The sequence below is a fragment of the Artemia franciscana genome, chromosome 8 (genome assembly GCF_032884065.1).
Source record: "Artemia franciscana chromosome 8, ASM3288406v1, whole genome shotgun sequence".
Classification (NCBI taxonomy): domain Eukaryota; kingdom Metazoa; phylum Arthropoda; class Branchiopoda; order Anostraca; family Artemiidae; genus Artemia; species Artemia franciscana.
The window spans coordinates 45,698,113-45,725,984 of record NC_088870.1 but is presented as its reverse complement, the minus strand read 5'-3'; the positions used below and the strand labels follow the sequence as shown (position 1 = coordinate 45,725,984).

General features: G+C 36.6%; 1 protein-coding gene across 2 annotated transcripts in view; it reads left to right on the top strand.

Annotated features, from left to right (window-relative positions):
- The window catches only part of LOC136030487 (carnitine O-palmitoyltransferase 2, mitochondrial-like), a 106,405-nt gene that overhangs the window by 40,803 nt on the left and 37,730 nt on the right, over positions 1-27,872 (top strand). For both annotated transcript variants that reach the window (XM_065709504.1, XM_065709506.1), the window contains exons 5-6: positions 24,081-24,237; positions 26,901-27,171. In XM_065709504.1, coding sequence (XP_065565576.1) covers positions 24,081-24,237; positions 26,901-27,171 — 428 coding nt within the window. The remainder of the gene's footprint in view (positions 1-24,080; positions 24,238-26,900; positions 27,172-27,872) is intronic.

Below are 27,872 nucleotides of genomic sequence, written 5' to 3'. Positions count from 1 at the left end.
GATTCTCTAAATGTACACATCCAGCATCACTGATAAATCTGCTTAAGGCCGTGATTAAGTGAACTGATGGAACTCGAAAATCCCATGTTAAATTGAAAATTTATATTTAAAAAGTACTCGAGTATTCATTGGCGGAAGATGCCGCTTTTAATATCAGGTCATCGCTTCTTGAAGATGCTACAAAATGTTTGCAAGGATTTTGCTCTATTTCCTCTAATTGCTTAGAAATCTTAGAAAATGTCTAGGTCTTTTTCACAAGTGTACTCTATGAAGGATACTGCTTTTAGAACAAAATGGGTACTATCATGAGCAGAAGACAATAGCCTGTAAGATGATTGGAACCATTTTTCGATGTATTTTCCTGTTTTTTAACAGTCCCATAGAATATTTTCAGCTACCTGAAACTTTTACAAGTCGGTTCCCAGAAAGAATCGTTTCAGATCGCCGATAATACCCCCTAGAGACCAAAATGACAAGCTGGTATAATCAGCTGCTTGTTAATAGAGTGTGAAATTTTCATAAATTATTTCAATGCAATGAAGGAACCTAGAAATGAGAAATAGTCAGGAGCCTTCAGTAAAGTTGTGCACACAAAGCCGAAATCACGGGGAAAATTAAATCAAAGCGAGGTATACATCTTAAAAGTGTTACCACACATAGACATTTTGGTAAAAAGTATTTGGAGCTTGGTAGATGCAAATATCCAAAATACCTAATAATGCGGTACGCCGAAGAACTAGACAAGTCAAGAGATTTAGGTCAAGCGACAAACCTTGAGGCGGAGCAGAACCCTATACCTTGCTCTTTACGCTAAAGTATTTTTAGAAATTTCAACTATTTATTCTACGGCTTTTGTGATTCAGGGGTCATTCTTAAGAAATTGGGACAAAATTTAAGCTTTAGCGTAAAGAGCGAGGTACTGACGAGGGGTGAACCCCCTCATATATGTAATAAAAATATGAGAATACAGAAGCTCGTTACGTAAGCTAATTTGTAAGTTACGTATATCTTTATCTAATAAAATTAATTTTTACTAATAATTTTACTATTAAAAACATTCTTAAAAAATTAAAAGTTCTAGTTGCCTTTTTAAATAACCAAAAAATCGGAGAACAACTAGTGCTCCTTCCCCGCTCCTTTTTTCCTCAAAATAATTCGATCAAAACTATGAGAAAGCCATTCAGCCAAAAAAAAATAAATATGCAAATTTCGTTTAAATTATTCATCTGCAGAGAGCATAAATCAAAACATGCATTGCTTCAAAAACGTTCAGAATTTAAATTAAATAAAAACAAGTGTTTTTTAACTTAAAGTAAGGAGTGACATTAAAACATAAAACGAACAGAAATTACTTCATATATGAAAGGGCTGCTTCCTCATCAACGCCCCGCTCTTCACGCTAAAGTCCGACTCTTTCTCTTAACTCTATTTTTAAAACAGTAAAAAAACTTTAGCGTAAAGAGCGGGGTGTTCACGAGGAAGCAGTCCCTTTCATATACGAAGTAATTAAAACTGTTCGTTTAAAGTTTTAATGCCACTCCTTACTTTCAGTTAATTTTTTTTTAATTTAATTCGTCAGAAAACTTTGGTTTTCTAAGAATCATCGAAGAAAGCTCTCAACTAAGTTTGGTGTTTAGTTTCGAAATAATCAACTGAGGCATTTTAAATAGCCTATCCCTAGGAAAAAAAAGAAAAAAACAATAAATTTTAAAATGCCCTCAATGCATGCCGTCACAGTTTCATATACATGGGCATTTTGTACTTGAGAATGATAGTGCTCTTTTGCTCATTTTCTCTTCTCCCTTGGTCGGTAACCAAGCTTTGCAAGACGCAGCCAAATATATTACTATTTCTCGGCTGAAGCATCTCGCCAAAGGAAGCTGTCTATCAAAACCTTTCACAAGACTTGATAATTGGTGCTATTTGAAGTTTTGACAATCGACGGTCTCTAGAGAATTAAAAGATAGAAGGCTACCCTAACTTCAATTTTGAAGCTCGATGTTTTCAAGTTCACTTAATCACGGCCTTAAGGATACAAGAAAAATCAGAAACATGGACAATTGAAGGAAGGATTGCGTAAAGACTAGATTAAACAAGAGCCAAGAGCTCATATGGCATGAGCTCTAGCAAAATTCTAAAAATTAATAGATTGAATTAAAAGGAAAATCAGAGGCTTAATACCGGTCAGGATTTAAAATAAGAGCTTTGAGACACGAGGTTCTTCTAACTATCAAAATTCTTTAAGATCCAATCACCCATTCGTAAGTTAAAAATACCTCACTTTTTCTAGTTTTTCCTCTCCATTAAGCCCCCCAGATGGTCGAATTAGGGAAAAGCGGGGAAATCAAGTCAATTTGTGCAGGTTCCTGATACACCTACCAATTTGCATCGTCCTAGCACGTCCAGAAGCACCGAGCTCGCCAAAGCACTGCCCCCCCCCAAACCCCCCGAAGAGATTGGATCCAGTTGGTTACGTCAATCACATATCTACGACATGTCCTTATTCTTCCCACCAAGTTTCATTCCAATCTCTCCACTCTTAGTGTTTCCAAAATTTCCGTTTTCCCTCTCCAACCCCCCGCCCCCAAATGTCACCATATCTGGTCGGGATTTAAAATCAGAACTCTGAGACATGAGTTCCTTCTAAATATCAACTTTCATTAAGATCTGGTCACCCGTTCGTAAGTTAAAAATATCTAAATTTTTCTAATGTTTCCAAATTAACAACCCCCCAACTCCCCCAAAGAGAGCATATCCATTCTGGTTATGTCAATCACGTATCTAAGACTTGTACTTATTTTTCCCACCAAGTTTCATCCTGATCTCTCCTGTCTAAGCGTTTTCCAATATTTCCAGTTTCCCCCTCCAACTCCCTACAGCGTCACTGGACCCGTTTGGGATTTAAAATGAGAGCTCTGAGTTACTAGGTCCTTCTAAATATCAAATTTCATAAGATTTGATCACCTGCTTGTAAATTAAAAATACTTCATTTTTTCTAATTTTTCCGAATTTACCCCCACCCCCCTCTCAATTCCCCCAAAGCGAGTGGATCCCTTTCATTTAAGTCGATCAAGTATCTAGGACTTGTGCTCGTTCTTCTATCAAGTTTCATCCCGGTCTCTCCACTCAGAGCATTTTCCAAGATTTCTGGTTTCCCCCTCCAACTCCCCCCAGTGTCACCAGATCCAGTTGGGATTTAAAATAAGAGCTCTGAAGCACGAGATCCTTCTAAATATCAAATTTCGTTAACATACAATAACCTGTTCGTAAGTTAAAAATACCTCATTTTTCGAATTTTTCAAATTAACCACCCCTCCACCCACCCACCCCCCAGATGGTCGAATCGGGAAAGAGACTATTTCTAATTTAATCTGATCTGGTCCCTGATATGCCTGCCAACTTTCATTGTCCTAGCTTATCTGCAAGTGTACAAACTAGCAAAAGCAGGACCAACAGACAGACAGACAGACTGACAGAAATTGTGATTGCTATATGTCACTTGGTAAATACCAAGTGCCATAAAAATAGAGCTCAAATAAGTATCTCAAACGGGTAAAAAGAAATGGCAATAGATCAGAAAGGGGAAATAGTTATTGTGCCCGTACATCATCAAATAAAAAAAAAGAGGTAAAGGAGTTGATTTTAGTTCAGGACATATATAAGGAATTATTAAGGTGCTCCAAAATAAAGAGAATGAAGCTTTTATGGAGCCTCTCTGTAACAGCCTGATTCTAGAGTAAGCTGATATTGCTAATGGGTTTAAGCAGGGGACTTAGGGTTTACTTCTAGCTGGGACTTCTAGCCGACTCAGGAATGGTAACCTTGATCTATATTGGTCTAAACAGAAAATATTATTTTCTTTTATAATAAAAGTTTATAAGACAATAAACTAAGTTTATTGTCTTCTTGGTATTCAAAGTCTAAAATTCAAGTTACCTGGAATGGCCAAATATCTGACCCGGTAAAAATTAATAAGGGAGTTCGGCAAGGTGCCGTGTTGTCTCCTAGTATATTTAAATGCGTGCTTGCATCGTGCCTGCGTCCCCTTATAAGTTCTGTTTTTTACGGTAATACTGGTTTGTCTTCTATTGCATATGCAGATGACGTTCTTCTTGTTGCCCGGACTCGCCGTGGATTGCTTTCTAATTTTACTATATTAACCAATGAACTATCTAAGATTGGACTGTCAGTTAATGCGTCTAAATGCGAGTTTATTTGTTTTAATAGCCCTTATGCGGTCGCTCCATTCGTTACTGGGACTGCAGTTCTACCATGTTCTTCTTTAGTCAGTTGGCTTGGTCTGTGTTTCGGCCCAACACTTTCCGCTACCTGTTCATCCCTATTGAATCAAGCCGTGAAAAACCTACGCGTCGCTTACGGAAAAATATCCCCAAACAAAAGCCGTTACAACCGCAACGGTTTGTGCATGATTTATAACGCTTATTGCGCCCCTGTGCTTTTGTTTTTATCAGGCATGGCTCATGTGTTCCGTAAGAAAGATCGACATACTCTACGTACGGCTTATTTCAGATATTGCAAATTCCTCCTCCGGCTTCCTAGATGGCACCGAAACAAAAAAATAATTGCTCGATTTGGTTTAGTAGATGTGCCTTCTCGGATTCGGTCTTCAAGTGATGATTTATGTAAAAAGACTGTCAACTTTATTCACGATTATGACCCTCTGCAGCCTTTTTTCCATATTGATACTGGTTGATTAGTCCATATTGTCTTTTGTTAGTTTGAATTTTGTTTTTCTTCGCTGTTTATCGTATTTGTTTTTGTTTGTTTATTTATATTTATTTATGATACTCCGTACTTTGTGTTTTTTTATACTTTACGGGTAATAAAGTTCATTCATTTCTTCGCTGCCAGCGGGGCACTGGAACATCAGAGAGCTGTCTAAGAACTCATTTTGAAGTAAATTATGACATCCAGTGCCTTTTTTACTATCAAAATATAATAAAAAAAAATGGTAATAAAATTACCAAATTCAAAATAAAATAAAATTTGACAAAAAATTGCATTTTCATATACAAGATGATGAATGCGTCATAATCGTAGGTTACAGTCGGTTGCAACTAGGGTTTGTCCTTTATTATATCCAACATTGGGTTTCAAAAATTCTTTGACTTTTATGGGAGTTATCCGCCTTGCCGAAAATCAGGGAAATTTTTTCAGGTGCGTAGCTTTTGATGGATCATTTTAAACTTGATAAATTTTATATATTTTAAATAAGCATCAAAATTCAATTCGTTTGACATGTTCAATATTATCAATACTGTGGTTCTTTCAGTTTCGGTTATAGATGAAGTTCTTGGCTATATCTTATCGGCAAAAGCTGAATCTTCGGCAGCATTTTTAAAAATTCTCAAAGAAAAAATCACTCAACTCTTGTGCGAGTACGTTCCAAAAAATATCTTATAGTTATTGCTTTAAATTGTTCTTTCCTAGTTTACAAAAATACGTTGCAAAAACAAAAAAAAAATTAGGCAATACATTAATTTACAGGAAGCAATAACAGAATATAATTCCTTGCGACAGCAGGGATCGAACCTGAACACCTTTAGATGAGCAGCGCAGTCGTATCCACTAAGCTGTCACAAGGTACAAGTGTAGAGGATTTATTGAGAAAGTGACTTGTGTAATTGATTATAACAGCTAATGTCACTTGAAGTAACGATCCATTACCAGTGGCATATTTTACAATCAGGATTGCAAGATTATCATCAGGTTTTTGCTAAATTAAACAAGGTTGTAGCAAATAATTGATTAAATTAAAGCCGATTAGGAGAATCCCCATAAAACTTATAAGCCTTTATAATTACACTAAGCTATTACTGACTGGATTCCTTTGATAAGGGGTTTTCTGGGGGCCGGCGTTTTTTTTTCGGCTACAATTTCTACAGCTTCAATAATATTAGCTAAAATGCCTATTAGTATATGAAAATGACTGATACCTAACCAGCAATACATTAATTTACTGGAAGCAATCACCTATTAAACAAGAGCCTTTAAACTCAAGCCACCTATGACAAGGAATGCCTTCTCCCAAACATTAGGAGTGTTGGTTCAATAATTTCATCCTTTAAAAAAAACAATAAAAAAAACAAAAAACACATTTATGTTTTTTTCTGGCAAAAAAAAACAACAACAACGAAATTCCACATATTATAAACACGAACTTGAAAACTACGATAGGGTACTCCTCTGATATGTTGAATATGATAGTGTGATTTTGTACTCTTTAACCAGTATTATACACTTCATTATTAGGTGCTCCAAAGGAATTATACATCATCAAATAAAAAAAGAGACAAAGGAGTTGATTTTAGTTCAGGACATATATAAGGAATTATTAAGGTGCTCCAAAATAAAGAGGATGGAGCTTTTATGGAGCCTCTCTGTAACAGCCTGATTCTAGAGTAAGCTGATATTCCTAATGGGGCTAAGCAGGGGACTTAGGGTTTACTTCTAGCCGACTCAGGAAAGGTAACCATGATCTAAATTGGTCTAAACAGAAAATATTACCAAACAGAAAATTAGTGGGGTTGTAAAATTGGGGGAAAAATCCTCAGTACAGGAAAAGCAAGTAAATTTTATCCCCTCCTTTCTTTTAAGGTGAAATTGAGTGTGGCTTCAAGGAGGAAGGAGAACAACATTTTGTTCTCTTTGCAAATGATCCTGAGGAAACACTTTTAGACCAGCTCAATTTTGTTGCTAAGTTCACTTGAAAGTTGTAAATGTCAGACCAGACATCCATATTCCAATATTGGCCATTCAAAAGATAAGTAAACATGGAGGGAAGGCATCTTAAGACACCTAAATTTGTTTAAACTTTAATTGATGGATAGTGATATATTTGATTTTTTAAATATTCGAAACAAGTATATCAAACTTATGAATATTAGAAATTGTGACGCAAATGAGCTTAACAAGTTTCTCTAGCATTAGGGTGGGACAGGGTCTAGAAAAACGGGAGTGGATTTCGTGAAGTTTATCATCATTGCATTTGATTTGATGGTATTTACATTCATATTTAGATTCTTATCTTCATCTGAAACAAGCGTTGGGCATTGAGGGGATCACTTATAATATTCCTCTGACACTTCAAAGATTGACAATTCATCCACATATTTCCATCTTTGAGAGAACTTCTTATCAAAATTCATTAATCATTTCTAGAAATAAAAGTGGTCCTAATACAGTGGTGTGCGTGTAACTGAACCCCAAGCAACTGAACCCTCATGCCACTAACTGTGTCCCATACAACTGAACAACTGTGCAACTGAACCACTGTGGAACTAAACCCCTCTGCAAATGGACACTTGTGTAACTGAACCCTTGTGCAACTAAACCACCATACTTTGTTTTTCAGTAACCTGCAAATATGAGACAATATCATTGCGTAAAAAACAAGTTAGAATCATTACATGTTCTACCTTGCTGGAATAGCTTGTTTTTATGGCCACGACATAAATGCCTGTCAAGAGGATTCATAAGAAAGCTGTTTTGTTGTCAACAATCAAAGAAAATTGGATGTTAGAAACCATTCAAGACAGATTTATTTCTACCTTTTTTTTAAGCATGTTAGTGGAGGTTCCATTCACTCAGTCACTTGGGGTGTTTTAGTATTAAAATACACCCTCTGAGGCATCTCTCTTCCTCTCTTACAGCTATAAAACAATCATAGAGCCCAATTGCAGAGCTTTAAAGACCTTATGCAAATGTTTGGAATTATAAGAAAAAAGAGGATTTACCTAAGAAATTGATACTTGCATAGACCTTAAAAATTTTTTGGCTAAATAAGAAGGAAGAAAGATGCATCAAAGGGTGCATTTTAATACCAAAACATCCTTACTCTCATAAGTCTTCAGATAAATACAGAATTAGATCTAAGAAAGTGACAAGGGGAGGTGGAGGTAGGGCTGTATTAAAGATTTTTGTTTTGGGGGTCATTTTTAGGGGGGGGGGAGTAAAAACAGCTTCAGAAAAAACACATCAAAAAATGAAATTAATATTTCACCCCTCTTGATTTCTGAGAATATTTTTGGTCTATGCTGTTATTATGAAAGTAATCGCCGATAATACCCCCTAGAGACCAAAATGACAAGCTGGTATAATCAGCTGCTTGTTAATAGAGTGTGAAATTTTCATATATTATTTCAATGCAATGAAGGAACCTAGAAATGAAAAATAGTCAGGAGCCTTCAGTAAAGTTGTGAACACAAAGCCGAAATCATGGGGAAAATTAAATCAAAGCGAGTTATACATCTTAAAAGTGTTACCACACATAGACAGCGCCTTTGTAAAAAGTATTTGGAGCTTGGTAGATGCAAATATCCAAAATACCTAATAATGCGGTACGCCGAAGAACTAGACAAGTCAAGAGATTTAGGTCAAGCGACGAACCTTGAGGCGCAGCAGAACCCTATACCTTGCTCTTTACGCTAAAGTATTTTTAGAAATTTCAACTATTTATTCTACGGCTTTTGTGATTCAGGGGTCATTCTCAAGAAATTGGGACAAAATTTAAGCTTTAGCTTGAAGAGCGAGGTACTGACGAGGGGTGAACCCCCTCATATACGTAATAAAATTATGAGAATACAGAAGTTCGTTACGTAAGCTAATTTGTAAGTTACGTATATCTTTATCTAATAAAATTAATTTTTAATAATAATTTTACTATTAAAAATCATTCGTAAAAAATTAAAAGTTCTAGTTGCCTTTTTAAATAACCAAATTTTTCAGGCAAGCATTCATTTCGTCTGCAAGAGTTGATCTAGGTATTATAGGTAATGTTTGCCTGAAATCTCCCGCAAGCAATATTAATGTGCTACCAAAGGGTTTCGACTTCCCTCGCAAATCTTTCAAGCATTGATCCAGAGCCTCGAGCGATTTTTTGTGTGCCATTGTGCACTCATCCCAAATAATAAGTTTGCATTGCTGCAATACTTTACCCATCCCAGATGATTTGGAAATATTGCACGTGGGAGTTTCTGTAGAATGCAAATTCAGAGGCAATTTCAAAGCGGAACGAGCAGTTCTTCCACCAGGCAGCAATGTTGCGGCTATTCCGGACGACGCAATTGCCACCGCTATATCATTTTTTGATCGAATTGATGCCAGAATCAGTTTTATCAGAAACGTTTTACCAGTATCTCCTGGCGCATCTAAAAAGAAAATTTCTCCAACGTTGTTATCGACACAATGCATTATCGTATCATAAATGTCTTTTTGTTCCGACGTTAACTTGGAAATGTCATTTTGTACATACGACAATAGATCACTCGTACTGTAACTTTGTTCACGATCCAATTCTAAACATGTCGAAACAGCAGCGATACGGTTAGGTGAAGGCATTCCCAAATCCTGAAGAGGTTTGTTTGCCATACGTACGCACAAATCTTCTATAATAACTAAAGTGTAGTTATAAATTTCTGATGTAAAATCAAAAGTCATATCTGACGTCTCTAACTGTTTTCGATGGAGTATATCTTCGGACATTTTTGACTTATATTTTTCCCATAACTCTGTAGGAGCTGATGGAGAGCAAGTTGTTAAAATGATGCCAAACAATGCACGAATTTGACTTGGAGTTGACGTTTCGCATGCGTCATTGATACAGTTATCTCAGTGTTGGTCATTCTCCAATAAATTCAGAGCTTGGCATGCACTACGGTAAGTGTCATGTATAGTACCGTTTACAGTTCTCAAATACTCAAAGGATGTCGGACCGGGTACATTCACCAAAAGTAGGCGTAGAAAGAAGCATTCATGTTGATTGGGGTGAACGGTGTAGAGTCTTCCTATCGTGGTATCTTTGAAGATGGTAGGTTGGCCGTCGACTGACTTAGTATATGTGCGTGTGGCAAACCTCGTTTTTGCCATTCCACTGAGTACATCCAGCATTGCACTGACCCAAACACTTCAGAATTTACTATGTAGTTTATCAGTGATTTCAACTTTTGCCGGAAGACACGCGCCGTAATGTCATGTCTATGAACCGCCGATTGTCCTTGAAGTAAAAGCTGCAGTATCTCGTCCCAAGATTGATTACATAAAAATATAATAAATAAATCTGGACGACCATAGAGACGAACATACGCAATAGCATCTTGAGCATATTCATGCATATGACGGGGACTGCCAGCATATGACGAAGGTAAAATTGTTAATCTTCCAACGTTTGTGGTATTACCGTCATTTATAACTGCATCTCGCAAATGAATGTATTGTTCAGAGCGGAGCTTGGTCTGATTCAGGCAGATATATAGCAAACGTTCTGATTCAATTTTAGCATACATATCAACGACGAATTGGTGAAACAATTGACGGCATTTTAAAATATAATTTTCTTCATCCTGCCGAATCATTAGTCTATAGGAATAATAATGCATTGCACTGCATGTCTTATTCATTTCTTTGTTAGTGGCTGGATTCATCAATTTAATATTAAAGTGATAGCCGTCGGCTCCATCCCAAAAAATGATAGGATATTGTAGGGCATCGTAGCATCGACGAGTTTCAGCAATTCTTAACAACTGAGCGTTTCGCTTATGAAGAATAATATCTCGAGGTAAAAACTGATCACCGACCATAACGATTGCCACTTCGTCGATAGTTGGAGCATTGTATCTACGCACATGTTGGCCAGGAGGTGTTTTGTCAGCGGAAATAACAATTTTATGCGTATCAGTAGGCATCAAATCGATGGCTGTTTTGAACAGACGCACTAAATTATTATTTTCGTGGAAAAGATGTTGCAGTTGGGAAATGATTGTCCTTTCAACGTTGGGAGAAATTTCGCAACGTGCATTCAATTCAGAATTTCTATCACTGATGAAGTACAATTGTAAAAATTTATGATTCTCGCCTGAGAATGGTAGAAGGGACCCTGCTGTATGATAAATTTGCCCTTTTACTTTGAAAGTAGACATAAATTGATCTGGATTTTCGATTTGGGCTCCAAACGACGTCATTTGGAAACATGAGTTATATTTTCTGATTTGTGACAAAAAACGCTTAGATTCTGACGTAGTTCCAGTAAGGAAAGTCTTCAATGGCTCTGGTGGTGCAGCTAATAGAGGAAGTTTAACTTTTCCTGAGGCGCAACACATTCCCATTGTTTCACCATTGAATTTCAAGGCCTTGCAATAGGGACAAATTTTAGACATAGTCCCGATTTGAACACATCTACTCAAGCTATAATCATCGACTGGGCTGTACCTGAATGCCAGGCGATAACTTTCAGGTTGCTCTGATTCCTCGGCACGCTTTCTTTTCTTACTTTCTCTATTAGCAGCAAGCCTGATTTCTTGCTGTTCTTGTGATTCCTCGGCACGCCTTCTTTTTTCACTTTCTCTTTTAGCAGCAAGTCTGGTTTCATGTTGCTCTGGTAGTTGCTCGGCATGCCTTCTTTTTTCACTTTCTCTTTTAGCAGCAAGTCTGGTTTCATGTTGCTCTGGTAGTTCCTCGGCACGCCTTCTTTTTTCACTTTCTCTTTTAGCAGCAAGTCTGGTTTCGCGTTGCTCTGGTAGTTCCTCGGCACGCTTTCTATTCTTTCTTTCTCTATCAGCCTCAAGCCTGTTTCCTTGCTGTTCTTTTGACTCCTCGGCACGCTTTCTTTTCTTTCTTTCTCTATCAGCCTCAAGCCTGTTTCCTTGCTGTTCTTTTGATTCCTCGGCACGCTTTCTTTTCTTACTTTCTCTATCAGCAGCAAGTTTTTTGGCATAGACTCTTTGAGCATCTTCCTCGGCTGTTGCCATTGTAAGTTCATCAGTCATTTTACAGTTAAACATTAATAGATTTCTACGTGAACGCATGTCTTAAATATCTTGAATGACGTCACCGTCATAACAAAAATGACGACAACTAACTTCATGACGTCAGTCAACACACAAACATGACGTCACCCGACAGACAGACCCACACATCCACAGGCAACTTATTTTTATATATATATATACTAGCTGTTGGGGTGGCGCTTCGCGCCACCCCAACACCTAGTTGGTGGGGGCGCTTCGCGCCCCCCCAAGCCCCCCCGCGCGCGTAAGTCGTTACGCGCCATAATAGTTACGCGCCATTGTAGTTGTGTCCCTATGTCCCACCTGTGAATATAGATAGATATATATATATATGGTTTTAACTACGTAAAACTTGCGAATATACAACATTCTTTGCTGTCCCATTGTCTTTGCATATAATCCAGCCACTAACAAAGAAATGAATAAGAAATGCAGTGCAAAGCATTATTATTCCTATAGACTAATGATTCGGCAGGATGAAGAAAATTATATTTTAAAATGCCGTGAATTGTTTCACCAATTTGTCGTTGATATGTATGCTAAAATTGAATCAGAACTTTTGCTATATATCAGCCTGAATCAGACCAAGCTCCGCTCTGAACAATACATTCATTTGCGAGATGCAGTTATAAATGACGGTAATACCACAAACGTTGGAAGATTAACAATTTTACCTTCGTCATATGCTGGCAGTCCCCGTCATATGCATGAATATGCTCAAGATGCTATTGCGTATGTTCGTCTCTATGGTCGTCCAGATTTATTTATTACATTTACATGTAATCAATCTTGGGACGAGATACTGCAGCTTTTACTTCAAGGACAATCGGCGGTTCATAGGCATGACATTTCGGCCCGTGTCTTCCGGCAAAAATTGAAATCACTGATAAACTACATAGTAAAACTTGAAGTGTTTGGGTCAGTGCGATGCTGGATGTACTCAGTGGAATGGCAAAAACGAGGTTTGCCACACGCACATATACTAATCTGGCTACATAAAAAAATTACTTCGAACGAAATTGATGATGTGATTTCCGCTGAAATACCTGATAAAAATGTCGATAAGGGGTTACATGATATTATTGTAAAAAATATGATACATGGACCTTGCGGTGCACTGAACGAAAATTCACCATGCATGGCCAAAGAAAGGTGCACAAAGCAATATCCTCTACTTTTAGTATCAAACACAATTACTGGCAATGATGGTTACCCACAATATAGAAGACGATCTACTGAAGATGGCGGTAAAACAGCAATAATAAAGAAGCGTAACGGTACCACCATCGAAGTAGATAACCAGTGGGTTGTTCCATATTCCCCATTATTATCAAAAACATTTAATGCACACATAAACGTTGAATACTGTAACTCCGTAAAGGCAATCAAATACATATGTAAATACGTCAACAAAGGCAGTGACATGGCAGTTTTTGGCTTGCAGCCCGAAATCAAAGATTTCGACGATATCGTACAATATCAGGCTGGAAGATACATAAGCAGTAATGAAGCTGTTTGGCGAATTCTTTCATTTCCGATACATGAACGTAGTCCAGCTGTTGTTCACTTAGCGGTACATTTACAGAATGGTCAACGTGTTTATTTCACGGAAACCAACGTGCAACAAAGAGTCCTGAATCCACCGGATACAACATTAACAGCTTTTTTTTCGCTTTGCAAAAATGATTCTTTTGCAAAAAAAACTGCTGTATACTGAAGTACCTTCGTATTACACGTGGAATACTAAAAATAAAGTATTTGAACGTCGAAAACAGGGTAAGTCAGTCGACGGCCAACCTACCATCTTCAAAGATACCACGATAGGAAGACTCTACACCTTTCACCCCAATCAACATGAATGCTTCTTTCTACGCCTGCTTTTGGTGAATGTACCCGGTCCGACATCCTTTGAGTATTTGAGAACTGTAAACGGTACTATACATGACACTTACCGTAGTGCATGCCAAGCTCTGAATTTATTGGAGAATGACCAACACTGGGATAACTGCATCAATGACGCGTGCGAAACGTCAACCCCAAGTCAAATTCGTGCATTGTTTGGCATCATTTTAACAACTTGCTCTCCATCAGCTCCTACAGAGTTATGGGAAAAATATAAGTAAAAAATGTCCGAAGATATACTCCATCGAAAACAGTTAGAGACGTCAGATATGACTTTTGATTTTACATCAGAAATTTATAACTACACTTTAGTTATTATAGAAGATTTGTGCGTACGTATGGCAAACAAACCTCTTCAGGATTTGGGAATGCCTTCACCTAACCGTATCGCTGCTGTTTCGACATGTGTAGAATTGGATCGTGAACAAAGTTACAGTACGAGTGATCTATTGTCGTATGTACAAAATAACATTTCCAAGTTAACGTCGGAACAAAAAGACATTTATGATACGATAATGCATTTCGTCGATAACAACGTTGGAGAAATTTTCTTTTTGGATGCGCCAGGAGGTACTGGTAAAACATTTGTGATAAAACTGATTCTGGCATCAATTCGATCAAAAAATGATATAGCGTTGGCAATTGCGTCGTCCGGAATAGCCGCAACATTGCTGCCTGGTGGAAGAACTGCTCATTCCGCTTTGAAATTGCCTCTGAATTTGCATTCTACAGAAACTCCCACGTGCAATATTTCCAAATCATCTGGGATGGGTAAAGTATTGCAGCAATGCAAACTTATTATTTGGGATGAGTGCACAATGGCACACAAACAATCGCTCGAGGCTCTGGATCAATGCTTGAAAGATTTGAGAGGGAAGTCGAAACCCTTTGGCAGCACATTAATATTGCTTGCGGGAGATTTCAGGCAAACATTACCTATAATACCTAGATCAACTCCTGCAGACGAAATGAATGCTTGCCTGAAAAATTCTAATTTATGGGCTCACGTAAAAATATTAAAATTAACTACAAATATGCGTGTCCGATTGCAAAACGATGACTCTGGTCAAACATTTTCAGATCAATTGCTGGCAATTGCAAACGGAAAGCTCCCAGTAGACTCAAGTTCAGGACGTATACAACTACCTGCTGATTTCTGTAATTTAGTGACGTCCAAAAATGAATTGATTGAAAAAGTATTTCCGAATATTCTAAAAAATTATAAAAATAATAAATGGCTAAGTGAAAGAGCGATTCTCGCACCCAAAAATATAGACGTCCACGAAATCAACAATATTGTTTTGACCAAGATTCGAGACCAGGCAGTCCTTTACAAGTCAGTCGACACAGTTTTGGAACCAAATGAAGCGGTTAATTATCCATCTGAATTTTTAAATTCCATAGATCTTTCAGGGTTTCCACCACACGTGCTACAACTAAAAATAGGCGTACCAATAATACTTTTAAGAAATATAAACCCATCAAAGCTTTGCAATGGCACTCGACTTGCCGTAAAAAAAACAATGGAAAACCTAATAGATGCCACAATCTTGACAGGGCCTTTTGAGGGTGAGGCTGTTCTTATTCATCGCATTCCCATGATTCCAACGGATCTGCCTTTTCAATTTAAAAGATTGCAATTCCCAATTCGATTAGCATTTGCAATCACCATTAACAAAGCTCAAGGTCAATCATTAGAAAAATGTGGTATAGATCTTAATACTGATTGTTTTTCCCATGGACAATTGTACGTTGCATGTTCGAGGGTCGGTAAACCTGACAATCTATTTATATGCAGCGACAATTGGACAGCGAAAAATGTTGTATATTCGCAAGTTTTACGCAGTTAATTTGTGTTGCATCTATCTATCTATCTATCTATATAAAAACGAGTTGTGTGTATGCATGTTTGTTTGTTTGTAAAAAGAGCGTTTGCATATGACGTCATTATTAGTACATACGGCTTTCTATATGGACAGACAATGGGAAAGCCAAGAATGTTGTATATTCGCAATTTTTACGTAGTTTGAAACACATATATAAATCTATCTATATTCACAGGTGGGACACAGGGACACAACTACAATGGCGCGTAACTAATATGGCGCGTAACGACTTACGCGCGCGGGGGGGCTTTGGGGGGCGCGAAGCGCCCCACCAACTAGGTGTTGGGGTGGCGCGAAGCGCCACCCCAACAGCTAGTACCTGATAAAAATGTCGATAAGGGGTTACATGATATTATTGTAAAAAATATGATACATGGACCTTGCGGTGCACTGAACGAAAATTCACCATGCATGGCCAAAGGAAGGTGCACAAAGCAATATCCTCGACTTTTAGTATCAAACACAATTACTGGCAATGATGGTTACCCACAATATAGAAGAAGATCTACTGAAGATGGCGGTAAACAGCAATAATAAAGAAGCGTAACGGTACCACCATCGAAGTAGATGACCAGTGGGTTGTTCCATATTCCCCATTATTATCAAAAACATTTAATGCACACATAAACGTTGAATACTGTAACTCCGTAAAGGCAATCAAATACATATGTAAATACGTCAACAAAGGCAGTGACATGGCAGTTTTTGGCTTACAGCCCGAAATCAAAGATTTCGACGAAATCGTACAATATCAGACTGGAAGATACATAAGCAGTAATGAAGCTGTTTGGCGAATTCTTTCATTTCCGATACATGAACGTAGTCCAGCTGTTGTTCACTTAGCGGTACATTTACAGAATGGTCAACGTGTTTATTTCACGGAAACCAACGTGCAACAAAGAGCCCTGAATCCACCGGATACAACATTAACAGCTTTTTTTTCGCTTTGCAAAAATGATTCTTTTGCAAAAAAACTGCTGTACACTGAAGTGCCTTCGTATTACACGTGGAATACTAAAAATAAAGTATTTGAACGTCGATAACAGGGTAAGTCAGTCGACGGCCAACCTACCATCTTCAAAGATACCACGATAGGAAGACTACACCGTTCACCCCAATCAACATGAATGCTTCTTTCTACGCCTGCTTTTGGTGAATGTACCCGGTCCGACATCCTTTGAGTATTTGAGAACTGTAAACGGTACTATACATGACACTTACCGTAGTGCATACCAAGCTCTGAATTTATTGGAGAATGACCAACACTGGGATAACTGCATCAATGAGCCGTGCGAAACGTCAACCCCAAGTCAAATTCGTGCATTGTTTGGCATCATTTTAACAACTTGCTCTTCATCAGCTCCTACAGAGTTATGGGAAAAATAAAAGTCAAAAATGTCCGAAGATATACTCCATCGAAAACAGTTAGAGACGTCAGATAGGACTTTTGATTTTACATCAGAAATTTATAACTACACTTTAGTTATTATAGAAGATTTGTGCCTACGTATGGCAAACAAACCTCTTCAGGATTTGGGAATGCCTTCACCTAACCGTATCGCTGCTCTTTCGACATGTGTAGGATTGGATCGTGAACAAAGTTACAGTACGAGTGATCTATTGTTGTATGTACAAAATAACATTTCCAAGTTAACGTCGGAACAAAAAGACATTTATGATACGATAATGCATTGTGTCGATAACAACCTTGGAGAAATTTTCTTTTTGGATGCGCCAGGAGGAACTGGTAAAACGTTTGTGATAAAACTGATTCTGGCATCAATTCGATCAAAAAATGATATAGCGTTGGCAATTGCGTCGTCCGGAATAGGCGCAACATTGCTGCCTGGTGGAAGAACTGCTCATTCCGCTTTGAAATTGCCTCTGAATTTGCATTCTACAGAAACTCCCACGTGCAATATTTCCAAATCATCTGGGATGGGTAAAGTATTGCAGCAATGCAAACTTATTATTTGGGATGAGTGCACAATGGCACACAAAAAATCGCTCGAGGCTCTGGATCAATGCTTGAAAGATTTGAGAGGGAAGTCGAAACCCTTTGGCAGCACATTAATATTGCTTGCGGGAGATTTCAGGCAAACATTACCTATAATACCTAGATCAACTCCTGCAGACGAAATGAATGCTTGCCTGAAAATTCTAATTTATGGGCACTCGTAAAAATATTAAAATTAACTACAAATATGCGTGTCCGATTGCAAAACGATGACTCTGGTCAAACATTTTCAGATCAATTGCTGGCAATTGGAAACGGAAAGCTCCCAGTAGACTCAATTTCAGGACGTATACAACTACCTGCTGATTTCTGTAATTTAGTGACGTCCAAAAATGAATTGATTGAAAAAGTATTTCCGAATATTCTAAAAAATTATAAAAATAATAAATGGCTAAGTGAAAGAGCGATTCTCGCACCCAAAAATATAGACGTCCACGAAATCAACAATATTGTTTTGACCAAGATTCGAGACCAGGCAGTCCTTTACAAGTCAGTCGACACAGTTTTGGAACCAAATGAAGTGGTTAATTATCCATCTGAATTTTTAAATTCCATAGATCTTTCAGGGTTTCCACCACACGTGCTACAACTAAAAATAGGCGTACCAATAATACTTTTAAGAAATATCAACCCACCAAAGCTTTGCAATGGCACGCGACTTGCCGTAAAAAAAAAAATAATGGAAAACCTAATAGAGGCCACAATCTTGACAGGGCCTTTTGAGGGTGAGGCTGTTCTTATTCCTCGCATTCCCATGATTCCAACGGATCTGCCTTTTCAATTTAAAAGATTGCAATTCCCAATTCGATTAGCATTTGCAATCACCATTAACAAAGCTCAAGGTCAATCATTAGAAAAATGTGGTATAGATCTTAATACTGATTGTTTTTCCCATGGACAATTGTACGTTGCATGTTCGAGGATCGGTAAACCTGACAATCTATTTATATGCAGTGACAATTGGACAGCGAAGAATGTTGTATATTCGCAAGTTTTACGCAGTTAATTTGTATTGTATCTATCTATCTATATAAAAACGAGTTGTGTGTATGCATGTTTGTTTGTTTGTAAAAAGAGCGTTTGCATATGACGTCATTATTAGTACATACGGCTATGTATATGCACAGACAATGGGAAAGCCAAGAATGTTGTATATTCGCAATGTTTACGTAGTTTGAAACACATATATAAATCTATCTATATTCACAGGTGGGACACAGGGACACAACTACAATGGCGCGTAACTAATATGGCGCGTAACGACTTACGCGCGCGGTGGGGCTTGGGAAGCCCCCCACCCCCATATATCTTCTATATATATAAAAATAAGTTGTCTGTCTGTGGATGTGTGGATGGGTCAGGTGACGTCACCTGAAAAAACTGGATCAGGTGACGTCAAAACTGAAAAAACTAAAAAAAGGCAAAAACTACAAAAAAAACTAAAAACTAATAAAAAAAATAAAAAAGCTAAAAAACTAAAATACTATAAAGGTAAAAACCAATAAAAAACTAAAAAAAAAAACTGAAAAAACTAAAAAAAGGCAAAAACTACAAAAAAAACTAAAAACTAATAAAAAAAGTAAAAAAGCTAAAAAACTAAAAAAACTAAAAAAACTAAAAAAAGGTAAAAAACTAAAAAAAATAAAAAATAAAAAAAAACTAAGAAAAAGGAAAAAACTGAAAAATAAGCTAAAATAAAGGTAAAAACCAATAAAAAACTAAAAAGAAAAAAAGGAAAAAACTAATAAATGACGACACTCAAAGAGAAAGCGACCAGGACAAAAGGAATGTTCGAAAAACTAAAAACTAATAAAAAAGCTAAAAAACTAAAAAAACTAAAAAAAAGGCAAAAACTACAAAAAAAACTAAAAACTAATAAAAAAAATAAAAAAGCTAAAAAACTAAAAAAACTAAAAAAACTAAAAAAAGGTAAAAAACTAAAAAAACTAAAAACTAAAAAAAACTAAAAAAGGAAAAAACTGAAAAATAAGCTAAAATAAAGGTAAAAACCAATAAAAAACTAAAAAAAAAACTGAAAAAACTAAAAAAAGGCAAAAACTACAAAAAAACTAAAAACTAATAAAAAAAGTAAAAAAGCTAAAAAACTAAAAAAACTAAAAAAACTAAAAATAAAGGAGAAAAACAAAACTAAAAAACGAATGTATATACAGACCGGGACACCGGGATACAAATGACGACCGGGACACAGGGAATATAAATGACGACCGGGACACAGGGACACAACTACAACGGGGACACCGGAGGAAACAGGGGGATGTAAATGACGACCGGGACACCGGGACAGGGAATGGTCGATTAGCAATCACCATCAACAAAGCTCAAGGGCAATCATTAGAATCATGAGGTATAGATCTGAATACAGATTGTTTTCCCATGGACCATTATATGTTGCATGTTCAAGAGTCGGTAAACCTGACAATCTATTTATATGCAAAGACAATGGGACAGCAAAGAATGTTGTATATTCGCAAGTTTTACGTAGTTAAAACCATATATATATATATATCTATCTATATTCACAGGTGGGACATAGGGACACAACTACAATGGCGCGTAACTATTATGGCGCGTAACGACTTACGCGCGCGGGGGGGCTTGGGGGGGGCGCGAAGCGCCCCCACCAACTAGGTGTTGGGGTGGCGCGAAGCGCCACCCCAACATCTAGTATATATATATATATATATATATATATATATATATATATATATATATATATATATATATATATATATATATATATATATAGATTATATAATGGTGGCGAAGTTACCCTTGCATAAATCTTGTATCAAACTAACTTCCGCGTCAAAAGCAAACAATAAGATCTGTAAAAATATACATATATTTTAAAAACATCGAGATTTACTATAAAGATTTACTGTATATTCAAATAAACCGAATGGAAAAATATTTTTTTGCCAATACCACATTCAAAATATGTGTCCTGTGGTGTTAGTTAATAATTCACTTACCATATAACTTGCCATAATATTTATTTATTCAAACAGTTCGTGGTAACGAACTGTAGTAAGGAGCGACCTGGCTCAATAGCTACATCAAAAGAATCGCATTTTAATGCTGATGTTAGATATAATAAATTTCATCAAGTTTAGTCTTACCCATCAGAAGTTACGAGCCTGAGAAAATTTGCCGTATTTTAGAAAATAGGAGGAAACACCCTTTAAAAGTCATAGAATCTTAACGAAAGTCACACCATCAGATTCAGTGTATCAGAGAACCTTATTGTAGAAGTTGCAAGCTCCTATCTACAAAAATGTGGAATTTTGTTTTTTTGCCAGAAGGCAGATCACGGATGCGTGTTTATTTGTTTGTTTGTTTTTTTTTGTGTTTTTTTTTTCCAGGAGTGATCGTATCGACCAAGTGGTCCTAGAATGTTGCAAAAGGGCTCATTCTAACGTAAATGAAAAGTTCTTTTTAAGTGACCAAAAAAATTGGAGGGCACCTTGGCCCCCTACCACGCTAATTATTTTCCCAAAGTCAACGGATGAAAATTCTGATATAGCCATTTTATTCAACGTAGTCGAAAAACCTTATAACTATGTCTTTGGGGACGACTTACTCCCCCACAGTCCCCGTGGGACGGGCTACAAGTTATAAACTTTGACCAGTGCTTACATATAGCAATGGTCACTGGGAAGTGTACAGACGTTTTCAGGGGATTTTTTGGTTGGGGGAGGGGTTGAGAAGAAGGGGTTATGTTGGGGGAACTTTCCATCGAGGAATATGTCATGGGGGAAGAAAATTTCCATGAAGGGAGTGCAGGATTTTCTAGCATTATTTAAAAAAAGGAAAAATAAATATGAAAAAGTTTTTCAACTGGAAGTAAGGAGCAGCATTAAAACTTAAAACGAACAGAAATTATTACGCATATGAGGGGCTCACCTCCTCCTAATACCTCGCTCTTTACGCTAAATTATTTTTAATAATTTCAAATATTTATTCTACGGCTTTTGTGAGTCAGGGGTCATTCTTAATGAATTGGGACAAAATTTAAGCTTTGGTGTAAAGAGCGAGGTACTGACAAAGGCGTGAACCCCCTCATATATGTAATAAAAACATGAGAATACAAAAGGTCGTTACGTAGACTAATTTATAAGTTATGTATATCTTTTACTAATAAAAAAATCGTAAAAAATTAGAAGTTCTAGTTGCCTTTTTAAGTAACGAAAAAATCGGAGGCAATTAGGCTTCCTCCTCCGCTCCTTTTTTCTCAAAATCATTCGATCAAAACTATGAGAAAGCCATTTAGCCAAAAAAAATAAATATACAAATTTCATTTTAATTATTCCTCTGCGGAGAGCCAAAATCAAAACATGCTTTGATTCAAAAACGTTCAGAAATTAAATAAAAAAAAAACAAAAAAAAGTTTTTTTTAACTGAAAGTATGGAGCGACATTAAAACTTAAAACGAACAGAAATTAATTCGTATGTGAAAGGGGCTGCTTCCTCATCAACGCCCCGCTCTTTACGTTAACGTTTTTTACTGTTTTAAAAAGAAGAGTTGAGAGAAAGAGTCATACTTTAGCGTAAAGAGCGGGGCGCTGATGAGGAAGCAGCCCCTTTCATATACGAAGTAATTTCTGTTCGTTTTAAGTTTTAATGTCGCTCCTTACTTTCAGTTGAAAAAACTTGTTTTTTTTTATTTAATATAACACAAGATCGTAAGGGACATTGAGTACGTCTTGTTTAAAGTTTTTTAAGTTATCAGATCGGACATTATGACATTAGATGTATAAGTTTGGATAAAAATCAACAAGAAAGAAAAGATATATGCAAACCATAGATTTATTAGAACTTAAAAACCATTGAATTATTAGAAGAAGATTGAGAATATTTGAATCGCATTACGCATAAAAATTTGAAAATTTCTAAAGTCAGATAGTTTAAAAAACATAAAAGGAATCCTCAAGTTTTTCAAAAGGATTTCTCCTTTCTATTCCTCTCTTATATTTGCATGGAAGCCAATGTTAAGTTTTTCATATTACCAAGCTTGAAAATTCAAAATAATTTAAAACTCATATTGCGAAGCTGACACTCAAAACAAACAAATATAATTTTTCCAAAGCATAAGAAACATGCATCTAAAAAAAGTGGTGAAAGGATCTATAAGCAGTTAGATTGTTCTTTTTCTAGGATCTAAAAATATCCTTAATTGGTTGATTTTTTTACATATATTAATAATCTTCTTTATTGAATTTTATCTTCCTTAATTTTCATAATTTTAAATTATATATTGCTTTCTATCAGAGGCAATGCTATAGCGTACAGTACAGGCTATAAGACTTTAGTGTCTTATTATTATTATTAAATATACGTATATTTATATTTTGTTTGTATATTTTATTTCCTTAAAGTACCTTGTAATACAAAATGGTGTACGGCAAGGATGCGCTGCTGCACCTGAGCTGTTTAACTGCGTCATCGACCACATCCTGAACGAAACGCACCATGCCCACCCTTTCGGCATCAGTTATGCCAGGAAGACTCTGTCCGATGTTGCCTTCGCGGACGATGCAGCTGTCCTTAGTGACAACCTCGACCAACTTAAGTCTGCACTCGAGACGCTCTATTCCACAGCCTCTAGAGTTGGGCTGCAAATCAACTGGAAGAAAACGAAGATCATGCCCATAGAAAAGACCGCATCAGCACCACTCTCAACTGTTGTGATTAACGGCCAAGCTGTCGATGTGGTAAGGCAGTTCACATATTTCGGATCAATTGTATCCTCAAGTGGCACCCTTGACGCCGAATCTCAACCAGATCAGTTGAGGCAAGCTCTGTGTTTGGACGACTCCTGGGAGCAGTCTTCCACAAACCGCAAATTAGCCGCCATACCAAAGCCTGAATTTACAACGCCACAGTCTCAAGCATCATGCTGTACTCGTCTGAGAAATGGCCGATAACCCAGACACAGCTAAGAAGGGTCGATGCTGTTCAGGCTAGACACCTGCGTCGAGTCGAAGGCTTCAAATGGTATGACAAGATCCGCAATACTGAGATCCTGAAGACCTTCAAGCTGGCGAACTTCTCTACCCAAGTAGAACCCCGCTCTCTAAGGGGGTACGGCCACCTACTCCGTCTACCGCTAAGTACCCCTGCAAGGATCATCTTGGACTTCAATCCCTCGGAAAATGGATTTAAAGCCCTCGAGGAAGGTCACGCACTAGATGGGTTTATGTAATAAACCAACGCCAGATTTAAGTTTAGACAAACTTAAACAGATTTAAGTTTAAAAACCCTGATGAGCTGGAGCCCTGGTAATAATCATAGCCTATTTGACTATTTTATTTTTGGATATTTTGAGCTGGAATTTTCTATGTTTGATCTGTGTGTTGTCATTTGTCGCAAACCTTTAGTTATATAATTTAAATTTTTACATTGTTTGGTATGTAACATTTGATGTTATGTAAGTATGCTATATGTTTCTAGGCTTATCCGCTAGATATGTCGCAGTTTCCAAGCTTGTTCAACTCAACAAGGATACCATCTACTGGCAAAGACCTCCTTTTTAAGGATGAATCAGCAAAACATATATTAATTATGAGGAATGGTCACTTTTTTGTCTTTGATGCCCTGGATAAAGACGGTACTCTTTTTTGTATTTCTAATTGAATTCAATTAAGTTGACTCGTTAACAAATAAAACCCAAAGTGAATTTTTAGACATTATATGTTTCGTGCACAATAAAGCAAAATAAAAAAAAGAAACATGTCAATCTCTGTGTTATTCGGATTAGCAGCTCGAACAGCGGAAACACTAACACCGCGGAAAAGAAATCCCGTGTGTCGATAGAGCATAATTTTTGAAACAAATTTGCCAGAAATAAGGAAGAATTAGATTTACGTTGTTTAGGCGAAACTAAGTGCCGCACCTACCTATGAACAGCTTCACCGAAAAAAAAAAGTATTGCAGAAGCCGCTCTCTGGGTTTGTTTTTCTGCTTTTGACTGAAACCACTCAGAACTTTAAAATAGCGTGTCCAAAGAGGAGTTCTTTTTAATGGTGGTTGCGTTTTTTAAAGACAATTCTAAAATACGTTGTCTGTTTAAAACTAATTGTGTTTTCTATTTCCTGACATCAATTCAGTGCTGCTACTTTTGAAATGTACAATTTTAAATACAATTTTAACATATAAAAAAGGAAACTTACATTAAAATACGATTTCGAAAACTAAAATTATTTTTTTAAAGCATGTTTTATTCCAAGTTTATTGTTTATTTTGTTTGTGTTGTGCTGAGACGTACTTTTGGAAATAGGGCCGAAATATTCATTTAAAGATGTATTCCACTGTCTATATAAGCTAACTACTTTGCCCCAAAACATAAGATCTAACCAAATTCTTTGTTTTCATTGCAAAAAATGCAGCGTGTGCAAGCTAAGGCTATTCTATTTCGTTTACAAACATTACGTCAATTATTTGGTACGATGTATTTGACGGTGAAAATAGTTAGACTTCGTGTATTACTCAGTAATTGCCAAATAAACCCTTTACTAATAATTGCGATACTATACCATTGCGTAGTATTATTATTTATAATTGTTGCATAATCACTTGTATAAAGATAAATTTTTATATCTTAAAATATATTAGCAACAAATAAAAGATATACCTGTTAGTAGATTTATGTAACCCTTGCTCAAGAGAATGAACATGCTTCATGATTCTTGCTTATAAGTCTCACTCTACTTTAGAGGAGAAAATCAACAAACAATGAAACTTGGATTGAAAGGTCATGTTTCATGTTTTTATTCATGTTTTATTTCATGTTTTTAGTCTCCTTGGTTGTAGGTACATTCTTACCAATGTCGAGTGAATCCGGACACTTCCCTTTCCCTCTGTCTCTTTAGTCCTTTCCCTCTGTCCCTTTTGCCCAAATTGCTCCTCCCAACAAGGTTTAACTGGATCCGCGAAAACGTTGGAAAAGAAGGAGAAAAGTCGAAGAATTGTCTTTCTCTTGTCTTATTTCCCCAACATTTTGACACATAAATTTTAGTATGCCAATCTTTTTACTGAAGAGCTGTTGGGGTCTGGGTTGTGCTGGAGGCGGATCTCTTACGTTCGACAAACTAGCTCATGTGTAGCCACTGAACATATTTGAGAGGCCTTTTCGTGTCTTCAATCATATACGTTTAAAATTTTTGAATTATTCCACTTCAAAAAAGTGGCAACATGTCCACCCCCGTTTCGGATAAAAGCTCGTGGGGGATGGGTAACGGTCGTTGGAGTGGTTGTGGACCTATTGTGTGCCTCAGATCACATAGATTGAAAGTTCTTGCGCGTGCTCGATCTAAGCAAAATGAACTTGGCTACTTTTCTGCTAACAGTTGGTAATTAGAAGGGGAGGGAGACGAGGACTTTTCTGCTAACAGTTAGTAGGTAGAAGGGGAGGGAGAGGAGGTTGAAGTGGTATCGGATCCACTTTGGTTCTCAAATCTTAGAAATTAAAAATCTTCGTTTTTCCGGTTCAAACAAGGTGGACCTTGTCTACATATATGCTTAAAACGTTTGTGTGGGTATTGGAGAGTCATGCGTACCATTTTGATTCTCTGATCATACTGATTTGCAATTCTTGTATAATTATGATATCCATATAGTTTGGCTAGTATTCCCTGTTGTGTCTGGGGGGGGGGGGGGGTCGAGATTAAATTTTCTGTAAGAGTATTTTGTTTGGAGAAAAAAATTTTTATTCCAGTGCTCACTTGAAGTGCACAATGGAAGAGTATTTTGTTTGGAGAAAAAAAAAATTTCCAGTCCTTACTTAGCGTATACATTACGGTATTGTTTTCTCTTCTCTATGCCTGTTGTCCGATAGGCTGTTTGGCTAGTAGGTTATTTGTATAAATTAATCGCATCAGAAACAGTAACAATGGACGTATAGTCCAAACTGATAATTAGTGATAAATTCGAAGGGAAATTTTTTACAACTATATTTAATGCAAAATAAAACTTTGCATTTTTATTTGCAGAGGCTGAGAAAAAAATCTATATTCTATAAATTATCCCAGAACTGTGTGACGGTGGACGTGGATATAATAGAATAAAACTTGACATTTCAGCTCCCAATCGGGTATTTTTCAACAAAATTAAATATAACTATCATTAAAACCTTATTGAAAGTTCTTCACGAAGAAATCTTATCGATTGTCATAATGAGTTATAACGTTTTCAACCGTGATATTATCCATTGTCTGTAACATTATTTGTCGATTTACTTGTCAAGCTCATTTTTTATTTATTTTTATGTTTCAGGTTATATTCTCCCTCCAAATGAAATTTATTCCTGCATAAAATACATCACATCACTCGATCTTCCATCTAGCCAGCATCCAATCGGAGTTTTAACAAGTGAGAATCGAGACCGATGGGCCACGCTAAGGGAAAAATTGTTGAGCCTTGGAAATGAGGAGCAGATAAGATTGATTGATAGTGCATTTTTCAACCTAATCCTTGATGATGACAAAATGGAGGATGATCCAGTTAAAATTGTTCGAAGCTTCCTTCATGGAGATGGTGACAATAGGTATTATCATAGACATAGAGGCCAGATTCCTGCTAGTTGGTGTCATTTGCTTTATTCTCCACTACAAAAATTCAGGGGCAGATCTAGGTGGGGAGGCAAATGGGCATGTACCCCTTCTTTCAATTTTGAAAGTTACACTAATTACAGAAGTGGAGTGGCAAATAATAATGACATGTGAGCCTAATTTTGTTTGCTTCCTCCAAACATAAATCGAGTGTCTGCTCCTCTTCAGAATGTATACATTGACCCTGGGGTAATACAATATTTATTTGTAAAATTTGGCAAAATGCGGCCTCTCTTTTTTTTTCTCCATAGGTATTATTCAGTGGAGGACAGCTTCAATTTGATGAAAGACTGTGTTAACTTGGTAATGATTTAGCTTCAAGTAATCAAGAAAGTGAAGTTTTAATACTTCAGTGATGTATAATATAAGAAAAAAAGAAAAAATTAAGTTTATATGTTTTTAAATTCTGCTAAAGTTTCAGCCATAATGATGCTGGTTTCATCTCTAGTTTAATTGGTTTTAGTAGAAATAAAACAATAGTAACAATAGAAACATAATTTTCAGGTATTTTAGCAAAACAAAGCTATTTGATGTTTTATTCTATCTTTCCTTTTTAGCCAGCTATTGCACTAAAATTTGAGCGTACAGAATTAGTGCATAAAGTAGTTCAATAGTAAGTAAGTAAGTAAGTAAGACG